Raw genomic sequence first — 21,769 nt, forward strand, 5'->3', positions numbered from 1 at the left:
TTCAGAGCTATTTCTCTCTCTCTGATAAGATACTGTAAGGACAAGCGATGACAAGAATTTCAATGTACTCATTACATGCGGCAAATAAACTTTCCATTCTATTCCCTCTCTCTGTCTGTGTTTCTCTCAAAGGAAATCAACTTTTATTTATATTGCACCTTTCGTACATAGAAGCAATTCAAAGTGCTTTGACGGTAGACAATAAAAGAAAACAAAACTCTACATCGGTGGGTCCCTCTCATTACCCACGACCACAACTTCCCTCTGAAGCCCAGCAGTCCGAGAGAGGGAGGGGGTGTGGAGGTCTGTGTGATTTTGAGAGGCTCCAGACAGGAAGAATGCTCGGGCGCCGCAACACTTCTTCTCGAAACCCCTCCTCCGCTCGTCTCCTGTCCGGTATGGACACCCACCTGGCCCAGGCTGCCCCAGATCTTAGCCTGGATGGAGGGGTACATCTGCTTCTCGTTGATGGTCATGGTGATGAGCTTGTCCAGGATGGCGGTGACGCGCTGGCGCTTGGCGTCGTCGTTGTGCTTGCAGAAGCGCACCAGGTTGAGCAGCCAGGGGGTCATGTACTCCAGACACAGGTGCTTCAGCTCGATGCCTGCACACAGAGGAGATGGGCAGGATTATGCTGGGTGTGTGTGCGTGCGTGTGTGTGTGTGTAAAGCTGCGTCGACACCAGACGCGACGTGGATATTTAGCGCAGGCTTATTACCCACAAAATTTACGCGAAGGCGCGAGCGGAGGCGAGTAGAGTCGAGCGGCGCGATTGACGCGACGCTAATTCGCCTCGCCCGATTCGCATGGTTCAAAGTCGCACAGGCAATGTGCATTTCGGTGTGTGTGTGTGTGTTTTAAGCAGGGGGCCGTGATACTGACTGGACTTGCTGAAGCCGGAGATGCACTCTTCCAGGAACTCGAGGGTGAGGTGGGGCTCGTTGGCGGCCAGCGTCTTGCTGATGGACACGATGAACAGGGTGTTGTTGGCCGGGATGCACAGACCCGACGTCTCCAGCAGCTGGCCCTCGATCTTCAGGTTGAAAGTGCAGGTTAAGGCACACAGCAGGTTGTAGGCCGCGGATCTGTTGCGTCAACGCACCCACAAACGCGCAGATAGAGAGGGAGGAGAGAAATTTGTTAGTTCCTGACTCCGGCGGAAATTGCACACAACAATTAGCCCCAACAACCACCCTCAAACCAAAACCCACACCACAAATAGACACTTGGGGCTGGTTGCACTTTGGGCTGGTTGCACAGACACGGATCAAGCCTAGTCATTGACTTAATAGTACATTCAATGGACAATCCATTGAAAATTCAATTTAGTCCAGGACTAGGCTTAATCTGTGCAACAGGACCATAGACTTACACGTAGACACATAGATATACACACACACACACACACACACACACACACTATAGGTTGGTTCCTGTACTCAGCATGCATGTGAACTTCTCCCCGTCTCACCCATAGGTTTTGGCTTCAAAGGTTTGTGGAGGTTCGCCAGGACACACACACACACACACACACACAAACACACACACGCACACAAACACGCACGAACACACACACGAACACACACACGAACACACACACACGAACACACACACACACACACAAACGCACGCACACGCACGCACACACACACACATTGCCCAGCTAGGTTGTCTGCGGCGGTGTGGGTGCGTTACCTGAGGCTGGGGTCGGAGCTGCCCAGGTTGAGCAGGGCGATGTTGAGCAGGGTCCCCGGCACGTCCTTGGGCCTGATCTTGGTGTGCTGGGGGATGGAGTCCGGCTGCGACAGCTCCCAGCGCGTCCGGATGTGGATGATGGAGTGGACGATGGCCTCACACTCCTGGTGCATGAAGGTGAGCGGCGTGCCCTGGTTGGCGATGGTCAGCGTGAACTGGTTCTCGTCCACCAGGCAGATCTCCTCGATCTCCGAGGCGTAGTAGATGTCGTTGAGGAACACCGACTGGCCCAGCACGCGGGTCCTCTCCGCCGAGGTCACCTGCACCGCCGTGGAGCCCACCTGCGGGAACACGAGAGGCTCGTTCATCCCCCCACCGCCCCGTCGACGCGCTCCAACCGGGATAGCGTGATAACGGCGTGAACGCCGGCGCCCTCTACTATACACGTCAAACAAAGAGGAAGGCGCCAACGGCACCTACGGCGCCCACAAACATTCCACCTACCTTGATGGACACCTTGGTGTCCTTGTGGGCCAGCTTGAGGGCGTTGTGGAACACCTTCAGGTCCTCCTCCAGGGCCAGCGTGGCGGCCGGCAGCTTCTGCTGGTCGGGCTCCACGTGGTCGGCGAGCCTGGCCGGAGAGTCCATGAACAGCAGCTTCTTGCTGCCCTTCAGTCCGGTGAGCAGGCGCTCGTGGTACTTGGTGTACTCCCTCACCCAGGTGTTGCAGTTGTAGATGTAGATGGCCGCCACGTTCTCGTAGGCGAAGCCCGGGAAGACCACGAACCACTTGGAGAGGAAGTCGGTCTTGAAGCGGTTGCTGGGCCCGGCGTGGGTCAGGTCCACCACGATCTCGTAGGGCTTGGCGTAGTAGGGCTTGAGGGTGAGCAGGACGTGGTAGATGAGCAGGTCGCCGTTGATCTGGCCCGTCTTGAACCTGGGAGGGACGGGAAGACGGGTGGGACAGAGGGGTCAGGCGCTTTGGTTGGACGCGACGGAGAGAGTAGGAAGTGGGCTGACCGTCAGACAGACGGTATGCTGTCCCAGAAAAGAAGAGGAAGTAGAACTATAACTGTTTGGCGGTTTTGTCTACGTCGACACGTTACCGAATTCCCTTTTTATATGGTCACATGAAAACAATACCAATACTCAAATCTCTACAGGACAACGAGGCGTGCTTCCGGGTTTGCCTCCTCTCCAACGAGCACGACGCGTACACAGCAGCCCTCTGCCTGGCGACCGCAACCACACACAGCGGCCCCCACCCCCAAGTCCAGGACGCAGAAGTGAGAACAGGAAACGTGTCATTGCTGTGTGAAGATGCTGCCGGCTTGGGTGCGAGGAAGCGCCTCTCAGACGTCTCTGTTCCACACCTCTGTTCACACGCATGCTTCCTGCTCGTCTCGGTCTTCTCCGGTGTTGATCTCGGCAACGGCCAACGGTAGGTGGGAGTTTGAAACTTATCAGATTTCGCCATAGGTTTTGATGACCGCACATATGGTCCTATTGCATTATTGTTTGTTTTGTGATGTCTCTGGACCCCAGGAAGATGAGACGAACTTTGATAAAGAGTAGTTGCCACGGGGATGGCTGGTATACTGTATGCTCCATTCAGAGTGGACCAGATTTCGATTTCGGTTATTTTCCTTGAGATCAAAAACCTCCTCAAAATAGTACCACGGCGAATAGCCCGAATCCACAAGCTCAACTAATATAGAACATTTGAGAACATGTTTTAATTGATAGGCCTAATTAATCTTAATGTTAACACACCACAATATACTGAAAATTGAATCATTTGGTAAAAATTATTTGTGAAGATGTTCATTTGAATTTGAGTGTTCTGGGTTAATGACTCATTCTCACTCATCTCAGAATGAGATCAGACATTCCGGAAACTCTGACACGCAAATAGGAAACCACAAAGGAACGTATTTATTATGGGCTGTGAATAGCAGAAGTAAAAGAAAAAATCTGAAAGCATGAAGGCCCACCAGCTTTACGAGCCCCAAAACTCTCTCACGCTCTTTTCTCTGCCCCTCTACAGAAATATGAGAGCCTCCAAGGTCAGTCTGCTGCTCTTCTGCGTGGCGCTGCTGCTACCAGCCGTATCTGCTAAGCGCCAAACAAGCTCATCCACTGTTCACCCCTCCGTGACTCGCATCACACCAAACTCCACCGAAACCTTTCCACCAGCGACACCATTAGGGCCGTCGCATACCAGCAAAACGTCTGGACCGACCGGCGCGCTGGAAACGGGAATGACGACAGATCCACCATCCGGCAACACCGCCAGCGAGAGCACCGACCCTCCAAGTACGAAACCAGTCGGTCCCACCAACCCCCCAAGTACGAAGCCACCCGTTCCCAGCTATGGCGACGACTGTCTGTTCAACAGAAAGCACGGCAAGTTTCTGGTCATGGTAACGGGCGTCATGGTGGTTCTTTGCACCATCCTGCTGGTCACGTGCGTGGGCCTGGCGCAAGAGGTGTGCCACCTGAGGCGCCGGGCGCGCACCAGCGCCGGCGGCCGGCCAGCGCGCAGCAACGCCGACCTGGTGAGCAGCACGGCGCTCTGGGGAACCGCCCAGAGGAACCGGCCAGCGTCGGACGTGGAGCCCTTCGAGACCAGCGTGATGAGGCAGCTCAGCCAGGTGCAGGCGGAGACGGAGAGGGTGGCGGCGGAGGGGGCGGACGGCGAGAAGAGGACGGACAGGGCGGAGGAAGAGAAGGGGAAAGAGACACGCCCGCAGGAGGATGAGGAGGAGAGGGGCGGAGACACGTCCGACGCCCCAGACGTGGTGGTGGTGGCGGCGGCGGCGGGGGGGGAGGAGGCGTGAGACCTCAGCCTCGCTGTCCCCAGCAGGGTATCCACGCTGGCGCTGTCGGGGTTTGATGCTCCTCACAAGCGAGAGGCGGGTTCTGTAGCAGCACCCGAGATCGCCTTCATGGTTCGCATGAACGTTTTTGGCCGTTGGCATCTGCCTCCCGGTTTTGACAGGATCAAGTTGTTTTATGTCTTGAAAAAGCAGCAGGATCCCGATATGCCACACCTCGCGGAGGTCGACGGTAGCTAAATGCTGTTTATTTAGCTAAATACTGCTATAAATAGATTTGCTCTGTACATTATGCTTTCATTCCTCACATGGAAACAATTACATCAGTATGTTATCAATCAAAAGCGTACATCTAGACTACATGTTTCATGATTGTAGTTTCACTTTTGTTTTTTGTTTAAAAAGATGCATCTGGCTCAGAGAGGAACTGAATCCTTCTCGCATCTCATTTCCCTAACTTCTCCTTTCTTTGGCACCTTCAAAGCAGGTCTATACACATCATATCAGACGCAGGTAATACAGATACACATTATGTAACAATCTTTACACCAGGGAGCTGGAGTACCACGTTGACTAGGGTGACGACAGGAAGCTCCTTTCTAAAGACACGACGTTCTCCCGAGACTGCCTGTCACAAAGTCTGACCCCGAAGTCAACATCCATTCCCCGGTGTTGTAAAGGCATTGTAAGAGAGAGCTCCAACCTTCGGCACAAGGTCTCTCGACACGCATTCTACACACCAATAAAAAAATCGGGATACCTTGTCAAGTGCTGCCTGAGGGCCGGTGTGCTTTAGAGTGTCTGAGAGACGGCTTGTGTGTGTGTGTGTGTGTGTGTGTGTGTGTGTGTGTGTGTGTGAGTGTGTGTGAAAGAGAGAGTGGGGTGGCCATTAGTAAGCAGAGGATGTGTGCTATGCTGGGCAGCACCACTGTGCACTGAAAGAATGCCCTCTTTTCACACACAGGAGAACAAAGCAGCACCAAATCCACATTCAAACCTCCACGCCACTGACCGCTTCTCCGCGTTTCCTCCTTCATGTTTAATGGAGATTCATTCTTCTTTTCCTGCCTGAATTCAGAATGAACATGTGTATCTATTTCAGGTCAAGTCTAAATGCGTTCTCCTTAACGAGAACATCATGCGTTATACTGTAATGCCTTCTAATGCAGAATTAAATGCAACGTTGCCCGAGAATTTGGTGTGTTTATTTTGCTGCATGGTGCAGTGCATCTTATTCGACTTCTGTATTTTGGTTGCCGGTTAATAATTGAATATGGAAAGTAAGAAAGAGAGGGAGAGGGAGAAGGAGAGGCAGAGAGAGAGGGAGGGAGAGAGAGAAAGAGGGAGAGAGAGGGAGAGGGAGAGAGAGAAGGAGAGAGAGAGAGGAGAGGGAGAGAGATGGAGAGAGAAAGAAAGAGAGGGACACAGAGGCAGACTATGAAACATTGGAGTCAGCATCTCCCCATCTCCTCCGTCATCAGTAGCAGTGGGGCTGCTCTGCGCTGCATTTCTCAACCCCTTCTCCCCTCCCTCTCTCTCTCTCTCCCCCACACACACACACGCACACACACACACACACAAACACGCACGCACGCTCGCTCTACCCCCAGCTCAGTGGGACTCTAGAGCCTGCAGCGATCGCTCGTGCATCACCGCGGGTCTACGACGGACCGCTTGACGCCACCTTGACCGCTGGACTTCCAGGAGACAGGAGACTCTGGCTGCTTGAGACGTCCAGTCTCCAGGAGGGGACGAGAGACGACCAGATCTGTGAGAGGAGAATCCAAGGGGGGAGGAGGCGTAACGACAAGAGGGGACCGACGAGAGACGGGGGTCAACAGCGAGACGACGGGACCGGGGGGGTCAGAGGAGAGAAAGGGTGAAGGAGCGAGGCCTGGAGACCGGAGGAGGGAGGAGAGAGGAGGGAGGAGAGAGGACCCTGACTGGAATGACAAAATGAGGAAAAGGTGAGTGTTCTTTCCTGATGAACGCACGCAAACACGCCCCGGCGCGCACGAAACCGTACCGGATCCTCCTCTGCGCCCCCCGCCCCCGGGCTGGTGCGCCGGGCCTCTCCGGGGGGGTTGTTAACGGAACCCATCCGCTCATCAGCCAGTCCTGGAGGGAGGCCGCACTGCTCGGGTGGTGTAGGCGCTAATTGGGGGGGGGGGGGGGCATCCTGGAATTCGCCGTCCACAGTGATTTATTATGGCCTTCTACCGCGGGAGGCGGATCCGTCACGGATACGGTGAGAAGCCCGGACAAGCCACAGCATCACCCTCCATAAGACTTCTGCCGTCGCTTTGCTGTGAAACCTACCACACACACACACACACACCACACACTCACACACTCTCTGCAGCCTAGGGAAACAGCCCTCCCACTGCATAATCATGGGGGTCACTCTGGCTGGTGTGTGTGTGTGTGCATTACGGTCATATGTGTGTGCCAGATGTTAGCGAGTCAGCGAGAGAGAGGTGCAGGTGGGCTAGGGGGGGGGCAGGGGGGGTAGGGCTCTTGTTCAACAGACCTCACTGCAGTAACACCACAGCCCCTCCTGAAGAGAACACACCCCACTCTGCTTCTCATAGACATTCTCTCGTTCCCTCCAACCGGCTCTCTGCCTCCCATCGATTGCACAGATACTCTAGAGACACTTTGGTTATACTGCTGGAATAGGCTAGTGTACTTAGTGGGTGTTTTAGCGTGGGCTTGGTGTGAGATCAGCGCAAAACCTCAGCCAGTGGGTGTGAGAAGTCAGGGTTGTCACAGGCTACAATTAGCCCAGATGAGATGATAGTTTGACGACTGACAACGTCCTTCCAAGAAGATCTTTAGAACTTTCGACTGTCCGATGCCGCTGAAATAGTCGAATTTCGTTCGGAAAGCCGCTTCAAACCGCCACGGCTGCTGTATTTAAACCCGAGTTGAGCCAGCGTCATGTAACCCGTGTCTAACCCGAGTTCTCCCTGTGTGTGGACAGGCGCGTGTTGATGGCGCCCCCTGGTGTTCCTCCGCTCAGCGCCGGTCTACTGCTGCTGGGCCTGCTGCTGCTGGCCCCTCGGACCCGGGCGGCGTGCCCGTCCGTCTGCTCGTGCAGCCACGGCGACCGGGAGGTGGACTGCTCGCGTCGGGGTCTGCGTCAGCTGCCCGACGGCCTGCAGCACAACCTGCACTACCTCGACCTCTCGCACAACCGGCTGGACAGCCTGGACGACCAGCTCACCCCCTACGCCCACCTGCGCGTCCTCGACGTGTCCCACAACCGCCTGAGCCGCCTGCCGGACGCACTGCCCCGGGCCCTCTGGGAGCTCCGGGCCTCGGCCAATCGCATCCGGCTGCTGGACAAGAACGCCACGGCCTACCAGTGGAACCTGCGCGTGCTGGACCTGTCCGACAACCAGCTGGAGCGCGCCGTGTTCATCAACAACACCCTGACGGGCCTGCGCTCGCTCAACCTCAGCCGGAACCAGTTCTGGACCGTGCCCACCAACATGCCGGCCGGCGTGGAGACCGTGGACCTGTCCCACAACTCCCTGGTCCAGGTGCTGCCGGGCTCCCTGGACCGCCTTACTCGTCTGGCGCGCCTCCACCTGGACTCCAACCGCTTCTCGGCGCTGGGGCGCGGGGCGTTGGACCGGCTGACCGGCCTCCGGCTCATCACCCTGGGGGACAACCCCTGGGCCTGCAGGGATGGCGCCGGCATCGGCCCGCTGCTGGCCTGGCTCCGGCGCACCCGGGCGCGCGTGCTGGGCTGCCCCTGCCACGTGCGGCCCGTCTGCGGCGAGGTGCGGCGGGCCAGGACCGGAGGCTGGCACTTTGGCTCCTACACGCTGCCCCCGCTGGCCGCCGGCTCCCAAACCGCCCCCCCCCCGCAGGCCGGCACCAGAGGGTGGTGGTACCTGACGGACGCTGCCCAGGACGCCGGGAGGAGCCCCCCCACCCCGGGAGCCTCGTCCGTCACCGGCTCTTACGCGTACCGCCGTCCCGTCACCTCCCCCCCGCTGACCGCCTCCACCCTGCTCGCTCGCTCTGCCGCCGACACGGCCGGGACCGCTGGCCCCGCCCCCACACCCGACCGCCCTCTCACCAACGGCCGACTGTTCCTTACAGACAGGGCCTGGACCACGGACAGACCTCTGACGACTGACAGAGACTACACTACTGACAGACATACTACTGACAGAGCCTACAAGACTAACAGAGACTACAAGACTGACAGAGACTACACTACTGACAGACATACTACTGACAGAGCCTACAAGACTGACAGGGTCTACACTACAGACAGAGCCTATATAACAGACAGAGCCTATATTACAGACAGAGCCTATATTACAGACCGAGCCTATATTACAGACCGAGCCTATATTACAGACAGAGCCTATATTACAGACCGAGCCTATATTACAGACCGAGCCTATATTACAGACCGAGCCTATATTACAGACCGAGCCTATATTACAGACCGAGCCTATATTACAGACCGAGCCTATATTACAGACCGAGCCTATATTACAGACCGAGCCTATATTACAGACCGAGCCTATATTACAGACCGAGCCTATAGAACAGACAGAGCCTATATTACAGACAGAGCCTACACTACTGACACCCCTCTCACCACAGACCAATCCTACACCGCCGACTTCTCTCTTCCAACCGTCGTGTCTCCGACCAGGGACAGACTCTCCACCCCAGGGGGCCCGTCCGCCAGCACCAAGAGGACCACCACGCTGCGCACCAGGAGCGTCCGGAGGCCCAACCAGACCCTGCCGAGCGGCGTCCGCACCTCCGGCCCCGCCCTCTCCTCACTGCCCCTCATACTCAGCCTGGGGCTGCTGACCCTCGGACTGGCCCACGACCTCTGAGACGCCGGCGGCGGCGCGTGTTCGACGCCGGACACGTACCGTAGCACAAACGAAACGCAGCCGACCGAGGTTCCGCTCCTCCGTTGCGTGTACCGTGACGGACTAGCCCTCCAGTGGTCCGTCTCTTCTCCATTACTCTAAACAGTGAAACCATGAAGGCCCATCCATCCTCCTAACGGCTCTGTCTAATCCCGTTTCTCCTCGCTGTAAATAGATCCATCACTCTTAAGCACTAATGGGAGGCTTTGATAGCTGTTCTGTTCGTTACTCTGGCAGAGACTAACCCGTTCTCATTCATCAGATGACCTTGTGTGGGCCTGAGGAATAAAGTGTGATTTTGTGGAGAATTTTACAAAGGGTGTTTTTCTTCTTCTTTGCTTTGGTTTACCTTGAATGCCTGAATGAATGACTATGACCAAGACTCGGCACCAGATGGCAGAACGCCTCCACCGGTGCAGCTGTTCGACGCGCTCGCGCCATCAGAAGCCACCTGCATGCCTGTTTGTCCCTCTGGCTCACTGAGAGACTGGAGAGCTGAATCCTTTGATCTGCCAATGTCAACCGTCATGTCAACCCCACCCCCCCCCAAACATGGTGGTCTGAGGATTATAAGCGCTACAGTTTCTATTTTTTCTGCCCTGGGTTGTGATTGTAAATCGCTGATTTAATTGTTGGAATCCTATTCGCCGACTTGGTGTTTGTGAATAAACGAACACGAGAGGTGCGCCGTGTCTTGACACTGTTCTAGAACAAGCTGTGGGCTTCTGGGAATGATGTGTGGGCGGGTTGGTAAATGAGAGCCTTAATGTGCGTTTCTTGTATGCAACTGCCTTTGTTGTGTATCACGTTGTGTTTTCTTGGACCCCCGTGAAAACGAGCCGGTTCATCTCACAGGGCTATCCATGAATAAACTTAACAACCGAGCCCCTGCAAGCCATCCCAAGAACATTGCTGAAGACAGATATAGGGGTCGGGGCAACACAATGCATTGTGGGAAATCTGTCCGACAAAGCGGTGTTCCCCATTCGTTGTGTGAGGCATAACGGCCACTCAATATAACCTCCGAGAGTACAGCTGATGTTGGTCACCAGTCAGGGAGCGTGAGGGTGGACTCTGGAGGGGAGAACGGCGGTTCCCTGCCCTCACCTGCGTGTGACGTAGTAGAACACGGGGTTGCCGGTCTTGGAGGTGCCGGCCTGGTAGAAGATGTTGAGGGTCTTCAGGGCCTTGAACTCCTCCTTCTCGTGCACCTGGTGCCTGAGGCAGAAAAGCAGCTGAAAGTCAGGATACAGGGGCGCAGGTTTGGTTTGAGAAGAGTGTGTTTGTGTGTGTGTTGGGGGGGGGGGGGTTAGAAATGTGTGCTTCTCGCAGTACAGCTGCTTCACCTTTCGTCTCTAGATTATTGAAAAAAAAAAACTCGCCCGTTCCTTGTGGAGTTCACGCCCCCGCCAGGAAGGATAGCGTTAATGTCATCATACAGGCAACAACGTGTCCAACCGGGAGTCTCACGGCCTAATGGGGTCCAAAGTAACTTCATGCCCCTACCTGGTCATGAACTCCTCAAACTTGGAGCTGGTGAGGTTGAGGCTGGACCAGTGTGTGTCGGCCACGGGCTTGTGCTCCGGAGGGCCCAGGTAGGCCAGCAGGGTGGCCATTTTGTCAAACGGCCGTCTTCCTACTGCCTTGTGGTCCCTGGTGAGGAACACAGAACATGTCAACGATGTGTGTGGGTCCAGCCCTTGCATTTCGATCTACCGCACACGCAGTCTATGATGAAAAAGAAGAAACCTTCCCAGCTGAGCCGAGCAGTATTCGTTCCTCCAAAGTCGCATAAAATATGCTCATGTTTGAGGAAGCAGAGCTGAGCCATGTGGAAGAGAGTACTCACAGGGCTAGAAAGGGTGACTATCGCACACACACACACACACACACAGACTAACAACACACACACACACTCACATGTTGCTGGCGAGGTACTGGCCGATCTTCTCCTGGTTGTTCCAGAGGAGCCGGTGCAGGGCCAGCACGTTGCCGTCGCTGCTGAAGGACAGGCTGTGGTTGACCGAGTCGCTGGCAGGACAGTCTGAGGCGATGTCCAGGAAGAACCTGAGTGGGGGACACGCCAGCCGTCGGTCACCGGACCGCTCCTTAAACGTCGGTCACCGGGCCGCTCTTTAACCGTCGGTCACCGGACCGCTCCTTAAACGTCGGTCACCGGACCGCTCTTTAAACCTCGGTCACCGGACCGCTCTTTAAATGTCGGTCACCGGACCGTTCTTTAAACGTCGGTCACCGGACCGCTCTTTAAACGTCGGTCACCGGACCGCTCTTTAAACGTCGGTCACCGGACCGCTCTTTAAACGTCGGTCACCGGACCGCTCTTTAAACGTCGGTCACCGGACCGCTCTTTAAACGTCGGTCACCGGACCGCTCTTTCAACGTGTTCATCAATGCGATTTCAAAGAGGAGGAAAACTCTTGATATTAGCACTTACCTTCTAGCTGCATCAAAGTTGCTTTTTACAAAGTCATTGAAAGGCCTCATGTGCTCCTCTTTGGTGAATAAAACGTGGTTGGCGATGCTCTGCAGTATCTGCAAGAGTAAGAAAACTATGAAGAAGCTAAGTCCTCGGACGTGCTATAGACCTGGGGTCTGTTAGCTAGTATGCAGGCCTGCCGTGGTGCTCCTGCCTCCTAAAGGACAATTTATGCCCGTCCCACGAGCGTATCTGTGGTAGCTATGCGCCAGTCTAGTCTGTTTACATTTTGTCTAGTCTGGTTACACTCCAATTCGACATAAAAAAAAAGTCTGCCTGACAAATTATAACCATAAATGAGCTTTGGGAACGGAACTTTACATAACCATAAATGAACCTTAACAGTACCTTGGAACTTTACATAACCATACATGAACCTTAACAGTACCTTGGAACTTAGCATAACCATAAATGAACCTTAACAGTACCTTGGAACTTAGCATAACCATACATGAACCTTAACAGTACCTTGGAACTTAGCATAACCATAAATGAACCTTAACAGTACCTTGGAACTTTACATAACCATAAATGAACCTTAACAGTACCTTGGAACTTTACATAACCATAAATGAACCTAAATAGCACCTTGGAGCTTTACTGTAGATCACCATAAAGAAACCTTAACAGCACCTTGGACATGAGCTTGAGGCCCCTCTCTATCCTGGGCGGGGGCTTCTTGTCCAGGATGCCGGCCTCGTAGGGCGACACGATGGCCGGGTTGATGAAGCGCAGGAACATGGCGCTGCCCACGGCGCCGATGCTGTTCTGGGGGAACCGCTGGCTCACCACCTGGGGGCGACGAGAAGAGGGGCGGAGGATGTTCAGAACAGGGGGGCGGATGTTTGTTGCAGAGGAGAGGGAGAGGGAAGGGGGTGGTAGAGGTTGTTGAAGCAGGATAAAAGGTTGGAGAGAGAGAGAGAGAGAGAGAAAGGGAGGACGGGTAAAGACTTCCACAGCGTAGATGACTAAAAGGTCGCCACATCCACCATTCACACCATAGGCCCACGTCAGCAATGAGTTAGAGACCAAAAAGGAAAGCAAGGCATATCAAAACGAATCTTGGATCACTCAAATTACTCCCCGAGACCGGAGGTCCTGGATGTTCTGAGCTGAGGCGACACCATGGAGTAAAGGTAAGTAAGCTTTAAACACAAGTATCTTCCAGGTCTGCTGCAGAGGAACAACCCCAGCTGTGAGAGATCCTTCTGCCTCGTGACAAATCACGTGTGACGGCTGCCTATAACTAAAGTTGACATTTATGGTCCGCTGTGTTAAGATTGCTTTGAAAGGTCACCCAATTACCCAATCCGGCTGACCTACCGAAGCCATCAACATTGATTCCAGCCAACAGTAACTACAGTGAATGAGATATCAAGGTCTTCTTGCACATTCTCCCCATCAACTGCCATAGGTCTGTGTGTGGTGAACGTTAACTGAAATCGAAAAGATTAAGTTGAGAAGTATTAGTAGTGGGATCTGGAGTGGTGATTGTAGGGGGGGGGGGGTAGAGCAGGTCAAGGCGACAGTGCAGCAGAAGAGGTGAATTAACTGTCCCTTTCTTTCAAGAGAGCGGCTGTGGAAAAGGTTCTCTGGACTTACTGCTTTTTTGCTTTCCTTTTTCTCTTTAACTGTGGCTTTATTCAGAAGAGAGTGGCAAGTTGCCTACAGAACAGAAATGAGCACAAACAGGTCACAACAAACACGCACAACGCAAATGCACACCCCGGCACACGAACGTGCGCGCGAGCACACGCGCAGGGGCTCAGTAGAACAATTGTCACATGGCGGGAACAATGTACAAAAGCTAGCCTCGAAGCTAAGGAGCAGCTTGCTCCTGTAAAGTTTAGCTGGGGCGCCTTGCGGTGCTGTGGGCATATTGGCCATCCTGACTCCTACCCCCCTAGGCTAACCAGCTCTGTCATGTACAGGACAAAACCCTGCTTCGTGGAGGATGCACTGGCGGGAGTAGGGCTGAACCCAATTATTCCACCGGTCTATTATCTGGTCGTTTTGACCTCAGTCAGCTGAGATTTAGTTTAGTCACAAAGCGCACACTAGTTTAGCTAGCCGGTGAGTTTGTACAGTTGGTGTGCTGTAAGCAAATACTAATATGCAAGTATTAACATTTAGATTGATCAGTTAGTCGGAAATACTGACAACTACTCTGTCGACCAAAATCGGGATTAGTCACGGACGGCCTTAGCAGCGAGGAGGGTTCTGTGAGGGGTCCGTACCTGGAACAGACAGTGACACACGCTGCGCAGCTGGGGAGGGAACTCCTCTGAGGAGTTGATGATGGCCAGGAAGAAGCGCTTGGTGATCTGCAGCAGGTTCCGCTGGTTCTCCTCCAGGATCTCCGCCTGCTCCAGCCTACGGGACACGCAGAACCAGACCGTTACTGCAAGGCCGCCATCGCCTTAAGAGTCAGAGCACCAGGCAGTCACAACCAGGTAGCCACAACAACCAGGGGCCTCATTTATCCTTGTGGATACACCCTTTTTCATTGACACCTGATTTTTGTACTTGCTTTTCTCCGCAAATAATGTGATGTATCATGCCAAAACTCGATGGGGAAATAGTGTATATATCTCACAATATTTCCCATCGAGTTTTGGCAGGGTGTATCCACAAGGATAAATGAGGCCTCAGGTAGTCAGGGCAGCAGGCGGTCAGAAGGGCTGAGATTGTGTTGTGTGGTCTGCAGCCGGTCCGTACTGTTGAGCATGTAGGTCCGGGGCGGCGTACCTGGTCGGATCCACCTCAAAGCTGACCAGCTGCCACTCTGGTGCTGTGATCACCCCCCTGAGGAGAGGTTCCAGCAGCTTCTGCAGGTATGTGGCTCCATACACCTGGAACACAGCGGAGGGAGGGAGGGGGCACACACACACAAACACACACACCTTATTTGGAGGCAGAAGAATGAAGGATGGCTACATGAGAAGGACACCCCACCATGTTTAGCTAGAGCAGGAGAGAGCATACTGAGGATGTGATGCGTTTTTTTTTGTAATTGTAGGGCTCATCTGAAAAACAGACCTTGGTCTCAGTGCGACCCCCCTGTCAAAATAAAAGCCCCCTTTCAAAATAAAAGTCCTACTCCCTACCTTGAAGCAGAAGGTCATGATCTTGCTGGCCAGGCTGTTGCCCCTGAAGAGCGTCTGCATGGAGTCGGCCAGCTCCACCTCCTTGGAGAACATGTTCCACAGCAGCTGGTAGAGGAGGTGGCGAGAGTCGAACAGGGTCACCAGCACCCGGGCCAGCTCGTCCTGAGGGAGGGGGGTGGGACAGGACGACCGGGCCATTACTGAGGGAGCTCCGACACTCAATGCCAGACCCGGGTCGAACACTATTTGGAAATACCATCAAATACTCCAGGCGCACTGGGTTTGTCTTACCCCGTGCAAGGAAACAAACAGGGCGGCCTGTGAGTGCCAACGGAGACGAATCAAACACACCTCAATGAATTACAAATACTCTCATGTAATTAATCAATGGAATTGACCCAGATCTGCTTAACAAGTATTACAATGTTAAAAACATACACATGTTAAGTCCTATGTATCTTATCATCGGTGACGTGAGCTTGACATCATGATTCAAGGTGTGTGCTCGGGTTAAGTCTGCCCACTGAGAACGGGGCACCAAGTTAAATAAGTTGTGGTCGCCACAATCATCAAACACAGCCTGGTCCAGGGTGAGTCAACAACAACAATAACCACCAAGTTAACAACAAAACACATCTTTATTTGTCCCACGGTGAGAGGCCTTGAACGAACACACACACACACACACACACACACACCTACACACCTACACACACACCACCTACCCACTGGGAGCAGGGCACCACGTTGGCCAGAGCCATGGCGATGGGCAGCTCCCCCTGGTCTCCCATCATGGTGACCAGCTCCACCAGCCTCTCGAAGCGGTCAGCCAGCACCGTCTCGGCCAGCGTGTCGAACTCCGTCCCCTGCTGCAGGATCTTGGTGAGCACCTCCATGAAGGTGGCCCGCGTCTGCAGGTCCTTGTGGTAGCCCAGGCCTGGGGGGCGCGAGGAAGAGGAAGAGAGAGGAAGAGACAGAGAGAGAGAGAGGATAAAAACACTTTTATTTATCTTTAAACGCGGACGGGGCGACCGATTGACGAGTGACCCTTCCCGGGCGGAGCGAGCGAGGCTCCCGGACTGACTGACCGATGGAGTGCATGAGGCCGCTGTCCACGTTGGCGTTGAGCAGGTTGGACATGGCCAGGACGGTGCAGTGCCGGAGGGACGCCAGGCGCCGCGACATCCCCCGCTTCCTCCCCGCCACCTGCTGGCCGTCGTCCTCCACCTCGCTGCAGTCGTTCAGCAGGTTCATGAAGAGGGTGAAGTACCTGGAGGGGGGGGGGGGGGCAGAGGAGGGGAGCGTCAAGTCAAATTTGAGGAGGAGGGACAAACGGCACGCCGACGCCGACCCGCGTGCCGAGCGCCGCGTTATGCGGCCGGGCCCGTGTGCCGCTTCTCGCCGCGCTCCTACGGCGAAGGGGCCAGGGCTACTGCGTCGTGTTCGTGTGTGTCTTACTTGAGGAACAGCTGAGACTTGGCCTCCATTAGTTCCACCCCGTCTCCCTCCTCTGGCTGGAGGGGCAGCCCGGCGAGCAGGGACACCACCGCCTCCATACTGGCCTGGTCCAAGTCCCTACAACACACACGCGCGCACACGCACGTCAACACACAGACACACACACACACACACACACACGCACACGCACGTCAACACACACACACACACACGTCAACGCCATCTCAGATCTGCATGTTGGTTAGTGCTAAGAGTTGATGACACTGTGTGTAATTGTACCTGGTTAGACACTTGACGTCGTCGTCGGCTGCCTGGTTGGAGGTGCCCATCACCCAGTCGGTCAGGTACTCCACCATCTTATTCCTGCACGCGGGAGGAAAGAGATCAGTCCCGGGTCCCGATGTCCAGCGTTAGAGGGTCCCCTATGTTCCCAGTTAGAGGGTCCCTATGTTCCCAGTTAGAGGGTCCCTATGTTCCCAGTTAGAGGGTCCCAATGTTCCCAGTTAGAGGGTCCCAATGTTCCCAGTTAGAGGGTCCCTATGTTCCCAGTTAGAGGGTCCCTATGTTCCCAGTTAGAGGGTCCCTATGTTCCCAGTTAGAGGGTCCCTATGTTCCCAGTTAGAGGGTCCCTATGTTCCCAGTTAGAGGGTCCCTATGTTCCCAGTGAGAGGGTCCCTATGTTCCCAGTGCAGCGGAGCTACGGTACCCAAGGAGGAGTCAAGGTGAGCATGCTGGAGAACCTCGTTAGTGCACAGTTCTAATTAAGAGTTCCACCCATTTAAATTATCTATAATTTAGGGCTTTCCCAGCTCTTAGCATTTCATTTTGAACATGGTTTCTTCCGTGATTGGTGCTGATGCTGCTCCCTGTGCTCTTCCTCCCGGGAGGGACGTCCTCACCTGAACTTCATCTCCTGGCAGAAGGACAGGTCGTCCCTTCTCTCCATCATCACCTCCACCAGCTGGCACAGCTTGGTCTTCATCTGGATGGCGTGCACCATGTTGCCCAGGATGCGGACGTACCTGCAGACACAGGGCGCGGCGGGTCACGACGACCATCGCGGGCGGGGCGTAGGACGGTAGGGTTTGTGTGTGTGTGTGTGTGTGTGATCATCTCACCTGACCAGGTTGAGCATCATGGTCTCTATGCTGGCCTGGCCCAGGTGTTCTGAGCTGCCCTCTGTGTGGTTATCTAGAAGGTTCTTCATGATGGCGATGGTCTGCTCCACAAACTGGGTGTTAGTGTCGTTAATGGGGACCTACAAGGACAGAGGACATGTTTAGCTGGCCCGGCGTCACCAGCCTGATCTCGCCAGCTCACATTCCAACTCCCTCCGCAGATCAGTCTGGATATCCAACCGTTCTAACGGAATCCATTCAAACCGAGATTGGTTCGTGCCAATCACAACCGTTTATCTAATACGGGGCGGGTTTAATTAGATGACGGATCAGAGGAGCGCTGTAGAGGCATTTTCGCTGATTGGTTGTAGGTCGATCCAATTGAGTCCAGAGTCATTTGGATCTACGCCCGTTGGTAACGCCCCTTGGGAATCGGAAAGCAACTGTGAGTTTCCAGATCCTTCGCGTTTTTGTGAATTGGGTCTGGCGAAGTCAAGCTAATGTTTAGCACCTCCTGCGTGTTAAAGACATCGACAGCACGCACAATGGAAGGAGCCACAAGTGTTTTAGGTCGCGGTCACAGCACAGCACTTTTTTGGTTGCCCCGACTTGAGCTGAGCTATTTACGACTCGCGGAGGTCAGGGGCGCTCTCAAAACGCAAGCGCCTTGCCCCCAAAAAAAGACGCTGGTTGCAACGAGCGTTTTTTTTTTTTTGCCTCGCCGCCCCCCTCCGCCGAAAAACTACGGCAAAGCGAGCGGCGCGGCCCGATGGCGTGGTCGCGGCCCTGAGCGCACGGGGGGGGGGACTCACCGGACCCTGCGCGTCGAAGAAGCGGCTGATGCTGTTCCTCAGCTTGTTGAACAGCATGGGGTAGAGGGCGGGGCTGAGCTCCAGCCCCACCAGGTCCTTGACGTTGGTGCGGATCTGGACGCCCTTCTCGTGGCTGCACACCATCAGCGTGAGCAGGCGGTCCAGGAAGCGGCCCAGCGGCGTCTCGGTGTTGCCCTCGCACGAGCCCATGGACACCATGGAGCCCTTGCGCTCGCTCAGCGGGCCCATGGGCGGGCTGTAGGTGGCCAGGCCGGGGGGCGCGCTGCTGCTGCTGCTGCTGCCGCCGCGCTGCTGGAGGCACACGCCGCCCAGGGCGCACAGGAAGCCCGTCATGTTGAACCACTCCTGGACGGGGGATGGGGGGGTGGGAAGGGTAATCAGCGACATCGCTTGCTTTTTCGCGGAGACGCGAAGCGGTGGAGTGTTTCGGGCGCTCGTCTCACCTGTCCGTCTTCCAGTTTGGTTTTCGGGTGGTTGAGGATTAACTTGGTCGCCTGCTCCCATTTGGCGTGCGTGTCCTCCCAAGCCTGCTCCAGAAACATTAACATTATCATTACACTCTTACATTACATCACAGTCACTAAGTAAAGTAATGACGAAAAATACGAAAAATAAATAAATAGATGGAACATCCTATCAATATCAAAAACCTGGGAGGAAGAGCCATTGGAGGTTCTAGATTTATTTTATTTTTTTCTCATTGCGGTTTATCTCATATTAGCCTATTATTATTATAGTGAACTTATTATATTAGTGAGCTTTTGAGTTTAATATATAATTTTTTCTGTTTGTAGGTTGTCATTGTTGAAAGTTTGATCGTTCTTAGGTTATTGTTTTGTCTTCTGTTGTTATTGTTGTAATGTACTGTCAGCTGTAATGTCTGGCTGCTCACGCGTGGCTACGGAAACCGGCTCCGCAGGGTTGGGTCTGGGTACGGGAGCTGAACACGCAGCAACCCAGGCTCTTCAGTTGGGTGGGTGTAGATAAGCGAGCGTGAGCTTCTCTGTGGTGTTTGTCTCAAGGTTTGCACCCTCTTATGTCATTAAATTAAAAAAAATAAAAATAAAATAATTGCATTTAACGTAGGAAAAGCCAATGTGCTACTACTTGCCAGAACTCACAAGTGCATCTCCTTTCTAAAACAAGTGACTAAGAGCATAACCTAGTGCTTATCAGCTGACGTTAACAGTAGCTCCGTCGAAGTGTAACCGGGAGGATGTGACTATTATGGTCTGCCCCGCGCCTCTCGTCGCCGGGCCGCTGCGCTCACCTCAGTGTTCCCCGCGGTGGGATGCTCTATCCTCCTCAGCAGGGCCATCACTCTCTTCTGCAGGGCCGACCGGCCTGAGGACACCCACACACACACACACCCACACGCACACACACACGCACACACAGGTACACACACACACACAGGTACACACACACACACACAAAGGTACACACACACAAAGGTACACACACACACACACACAGGTACACACAAATGTACACAGACACACGCACACACACACACACAAAGGTACACACACACAGGTCCACAAACACACATACACAGGTACACGCAGACACATCCACACACACACACACACACACAATCTTACATTAGACGAGCTTCGCCACTCAGCGCCTCTCAGAATCACACATGCTGTGACCGCCCTCTAATGGTGAAACCGCTCAACGTTCCCCGTCTCACAATGACGGTCACAGTCCTGCCGGCCTCACCAGCGGACCCCCCCAGGTGAGCGAGGCCATGGCGAGGAGGGAGAGGCGCTAACCTGTGGACATCATGTTGCTGACGGACGCAAACTCGATGAAGGTGTTGTAGTTGGGCAGGATGGTCTGGACCGGCACCTCGTCCACGCCGCAGCGGATGTCGGCCTCCTCGCACAGGTGCCTGAAGCAGGACATGGCCACCAGCACGGCCTCCATGTCGGGGCTCCACAGGAACATGTAGAGGCACACCTCCAGCTTGGTCTGGGCCTGCCGGCAGATGGGGATGCCGCTGCCCAGGGTGGCACGCTCCTGGAGGGGGGACGGACGGACGGGGGGGGGGGACACAGCGGTCAAGAATAGAGGGTTACTGAAACTAGTCTCTTCTGGTCGATAGCCAGTGCCTTTCAAAAGGTCCTGTGGATGGCACAGTTGAATGTGGAGAGCTCACTGGTCAGCCGGAAGAGAGTTCTGCCCGAACGATGAACAATTTCGGAGGGAATCGACAAACTACACTGAAATGAGGATTACATCACCTACCGCTGGATGTAACAGATGTAGCCCAGATTGGTTAAGATCAATCCCACCCACGCCATCGAATTGCGTGCATTTCATTGAATTCCCATCTTTTGAGTGCCGTATGCAGGCTTAAGAGGTGTTTATGAGAAGGTGGTCAGGTGTGTTTTGTAAGTCAGAGGACCAAAGATCTGACCCAACGAGGGGTCAACCTGTTAGACACACACCTTGTTTCTGAAGAGGAACTTGTTCCCTGTTACACACACACCTTGTTTCTGAAGAGGAACTTGTTCCCTGTTACACACACACCTTGTTTCTGAGGAGGAACTTGTTCCCTGTTACACACACACCTTGTTTCTGAGGAGGAACTTGTTCCCTGTTAGACACACACCTTGTTTCTGAGGAGGAACTTGTTCCCTGTTAGACACACACCTTGTTCCTGAGGAGGAACTTGTTCCCCGTTAGACACACACCTTGTTCCTGAGGAGGAACTTATTCCCCGTTACACACACACCTTGTTCCTGAGGAGGAACTTGTTCCCTGTTACACACACACCTTGTTTCTGAGGAGGAACTTGTTCCCCGTTAGACACACACCTTGTTTCTGAGGAGGAACTTGTTCCCCGTTACACACACACCTTGTTTCTGAGGAGGAACTTGTTCCCTGTTACACACACACCTTGTTTCTGAGGAGGAACTTGTTCCCTGTTACACACACACCTTGTTTCTGAGGAGGAACTTGTTCCCTGTTAGACACACACCTTGTTCCTGAGGAGGAACTTGTTCCTGCAGATGAGGATCTCCCGCAGCCACTTGAGGATCTCTGTGCTGGTGATCATCTGGTGGCCAATCAGCTTCTTGCAGATGAAGAAGAGGACCTGGGAGCTGCGGGGACATTACAGCCAATCAGAACAAGCGGAACAAGTTGACTCACCACCACGTTTTACGCTTAACATTCAACACAGAAGCACAGAAGACGGGTGACAGAGCAGTTACCTGATGTCCCAGAAGGTTTCAATGGGTGCGTCTGGATTCCAGAGCTCAATGGTTTCTGGTTGATGTAGGACCAGGAGGGCCTACAGAGGA

General features: G+C 54.2%; 2 protein-coding genes across 2 annotated transcripts in view; one reads left to right on the plus strand and one right to left on the minus strand.

Moving 5' to 3' along the window:
* The window catches only part of LOC311318290 (neurofibromin-like), a gene marked incomplete at both ends in the record, with an annotated part of 56,240 nt that overhangs the window by 13,402 nt on the left and 21,069 nt on the right, over positions 1-21,769 (minus strand). Inside the window, 25 exon segments of the mRNA XM_084449577.1 lie at positions 411-604; positions 883-1,085; positions 1,696-2,036; positions 2,200-2,632; positions 10,550-10,660; positions 10,949-11,095; positions 11,363-11,509; positions 11,898-11,995; positions 12,573-12,731; positions 13,542-13,604; positions 14,177-14,312; positions 14,688-14,791; positions 15,047-15,208; positions 15,772-15,983; positions 16,135-16,316; positions 16,505-16,621; positions 16,784-16,867; positions 17,404-17,526; positions 17,623-17,762; positions 18,435-18,865; positions 18,868-18,982; positions 19,726-19,799; positions 20,234-20,480; positions 21,445-21,568; positions 21,680-21,759. Coding sequence (XP_084305703.1) covers positions 411-604; positions 883-1,085; positions 1,696-2,036; positions 2,200-2,632; positions 10,550-10,660; positions 10,949-11,095; positions 11,363-11,509; positions 11,898-11,995; positions 12,573-12,731; positions 13,542-13,604; positions 14,177-14,312; positions 14,688-14,791; positions 15,047-15,208; positions 15,772-15,983; positions 16,135-16,316; positions 16,505-16,621; positions 16,784-16,867; positions 17,404-17,526; positions 17,623-17,762; positions 18,435-18,865; positions 18,868-18,982; positions 19,726-19,799; positions 20,234-20,480; positions 21,445-21,568; positions 21,680-21,759 — 4,227 coding nt within the window.
* Positions 7,526-9,403, plus strand: LOC311318447 (oligodendrocyte-myelin glycoprotein-like; the record flags this gene model as incomplete). The annotated part of the gene is made up of 2 exons (XM_084449798.1): positions 7,526-8,634; positions 9,214-9,403. The coding sequence occupies 2 exons, from the start codon at positions 7,526-7,528 to the stop codon at positions 9,401-9,403; spliced, it is 1,299 nt and encodes a 432-aa protein (XP_084305924.1).

Source organism: Borostomias antarcticus (genome assembly GCF_949987555.1).
Source record: "Borostomias antarcticus genome assembly, chromosome: 15".
In the NCBI taxonomy this organism is placed as follows: domain Eukaryota; kingdom Metazoa; phylum Chordata; class Actinopteri; order Stomiiformes; family Stomiidae; genus Borostomias; species Borostomias antarcticus.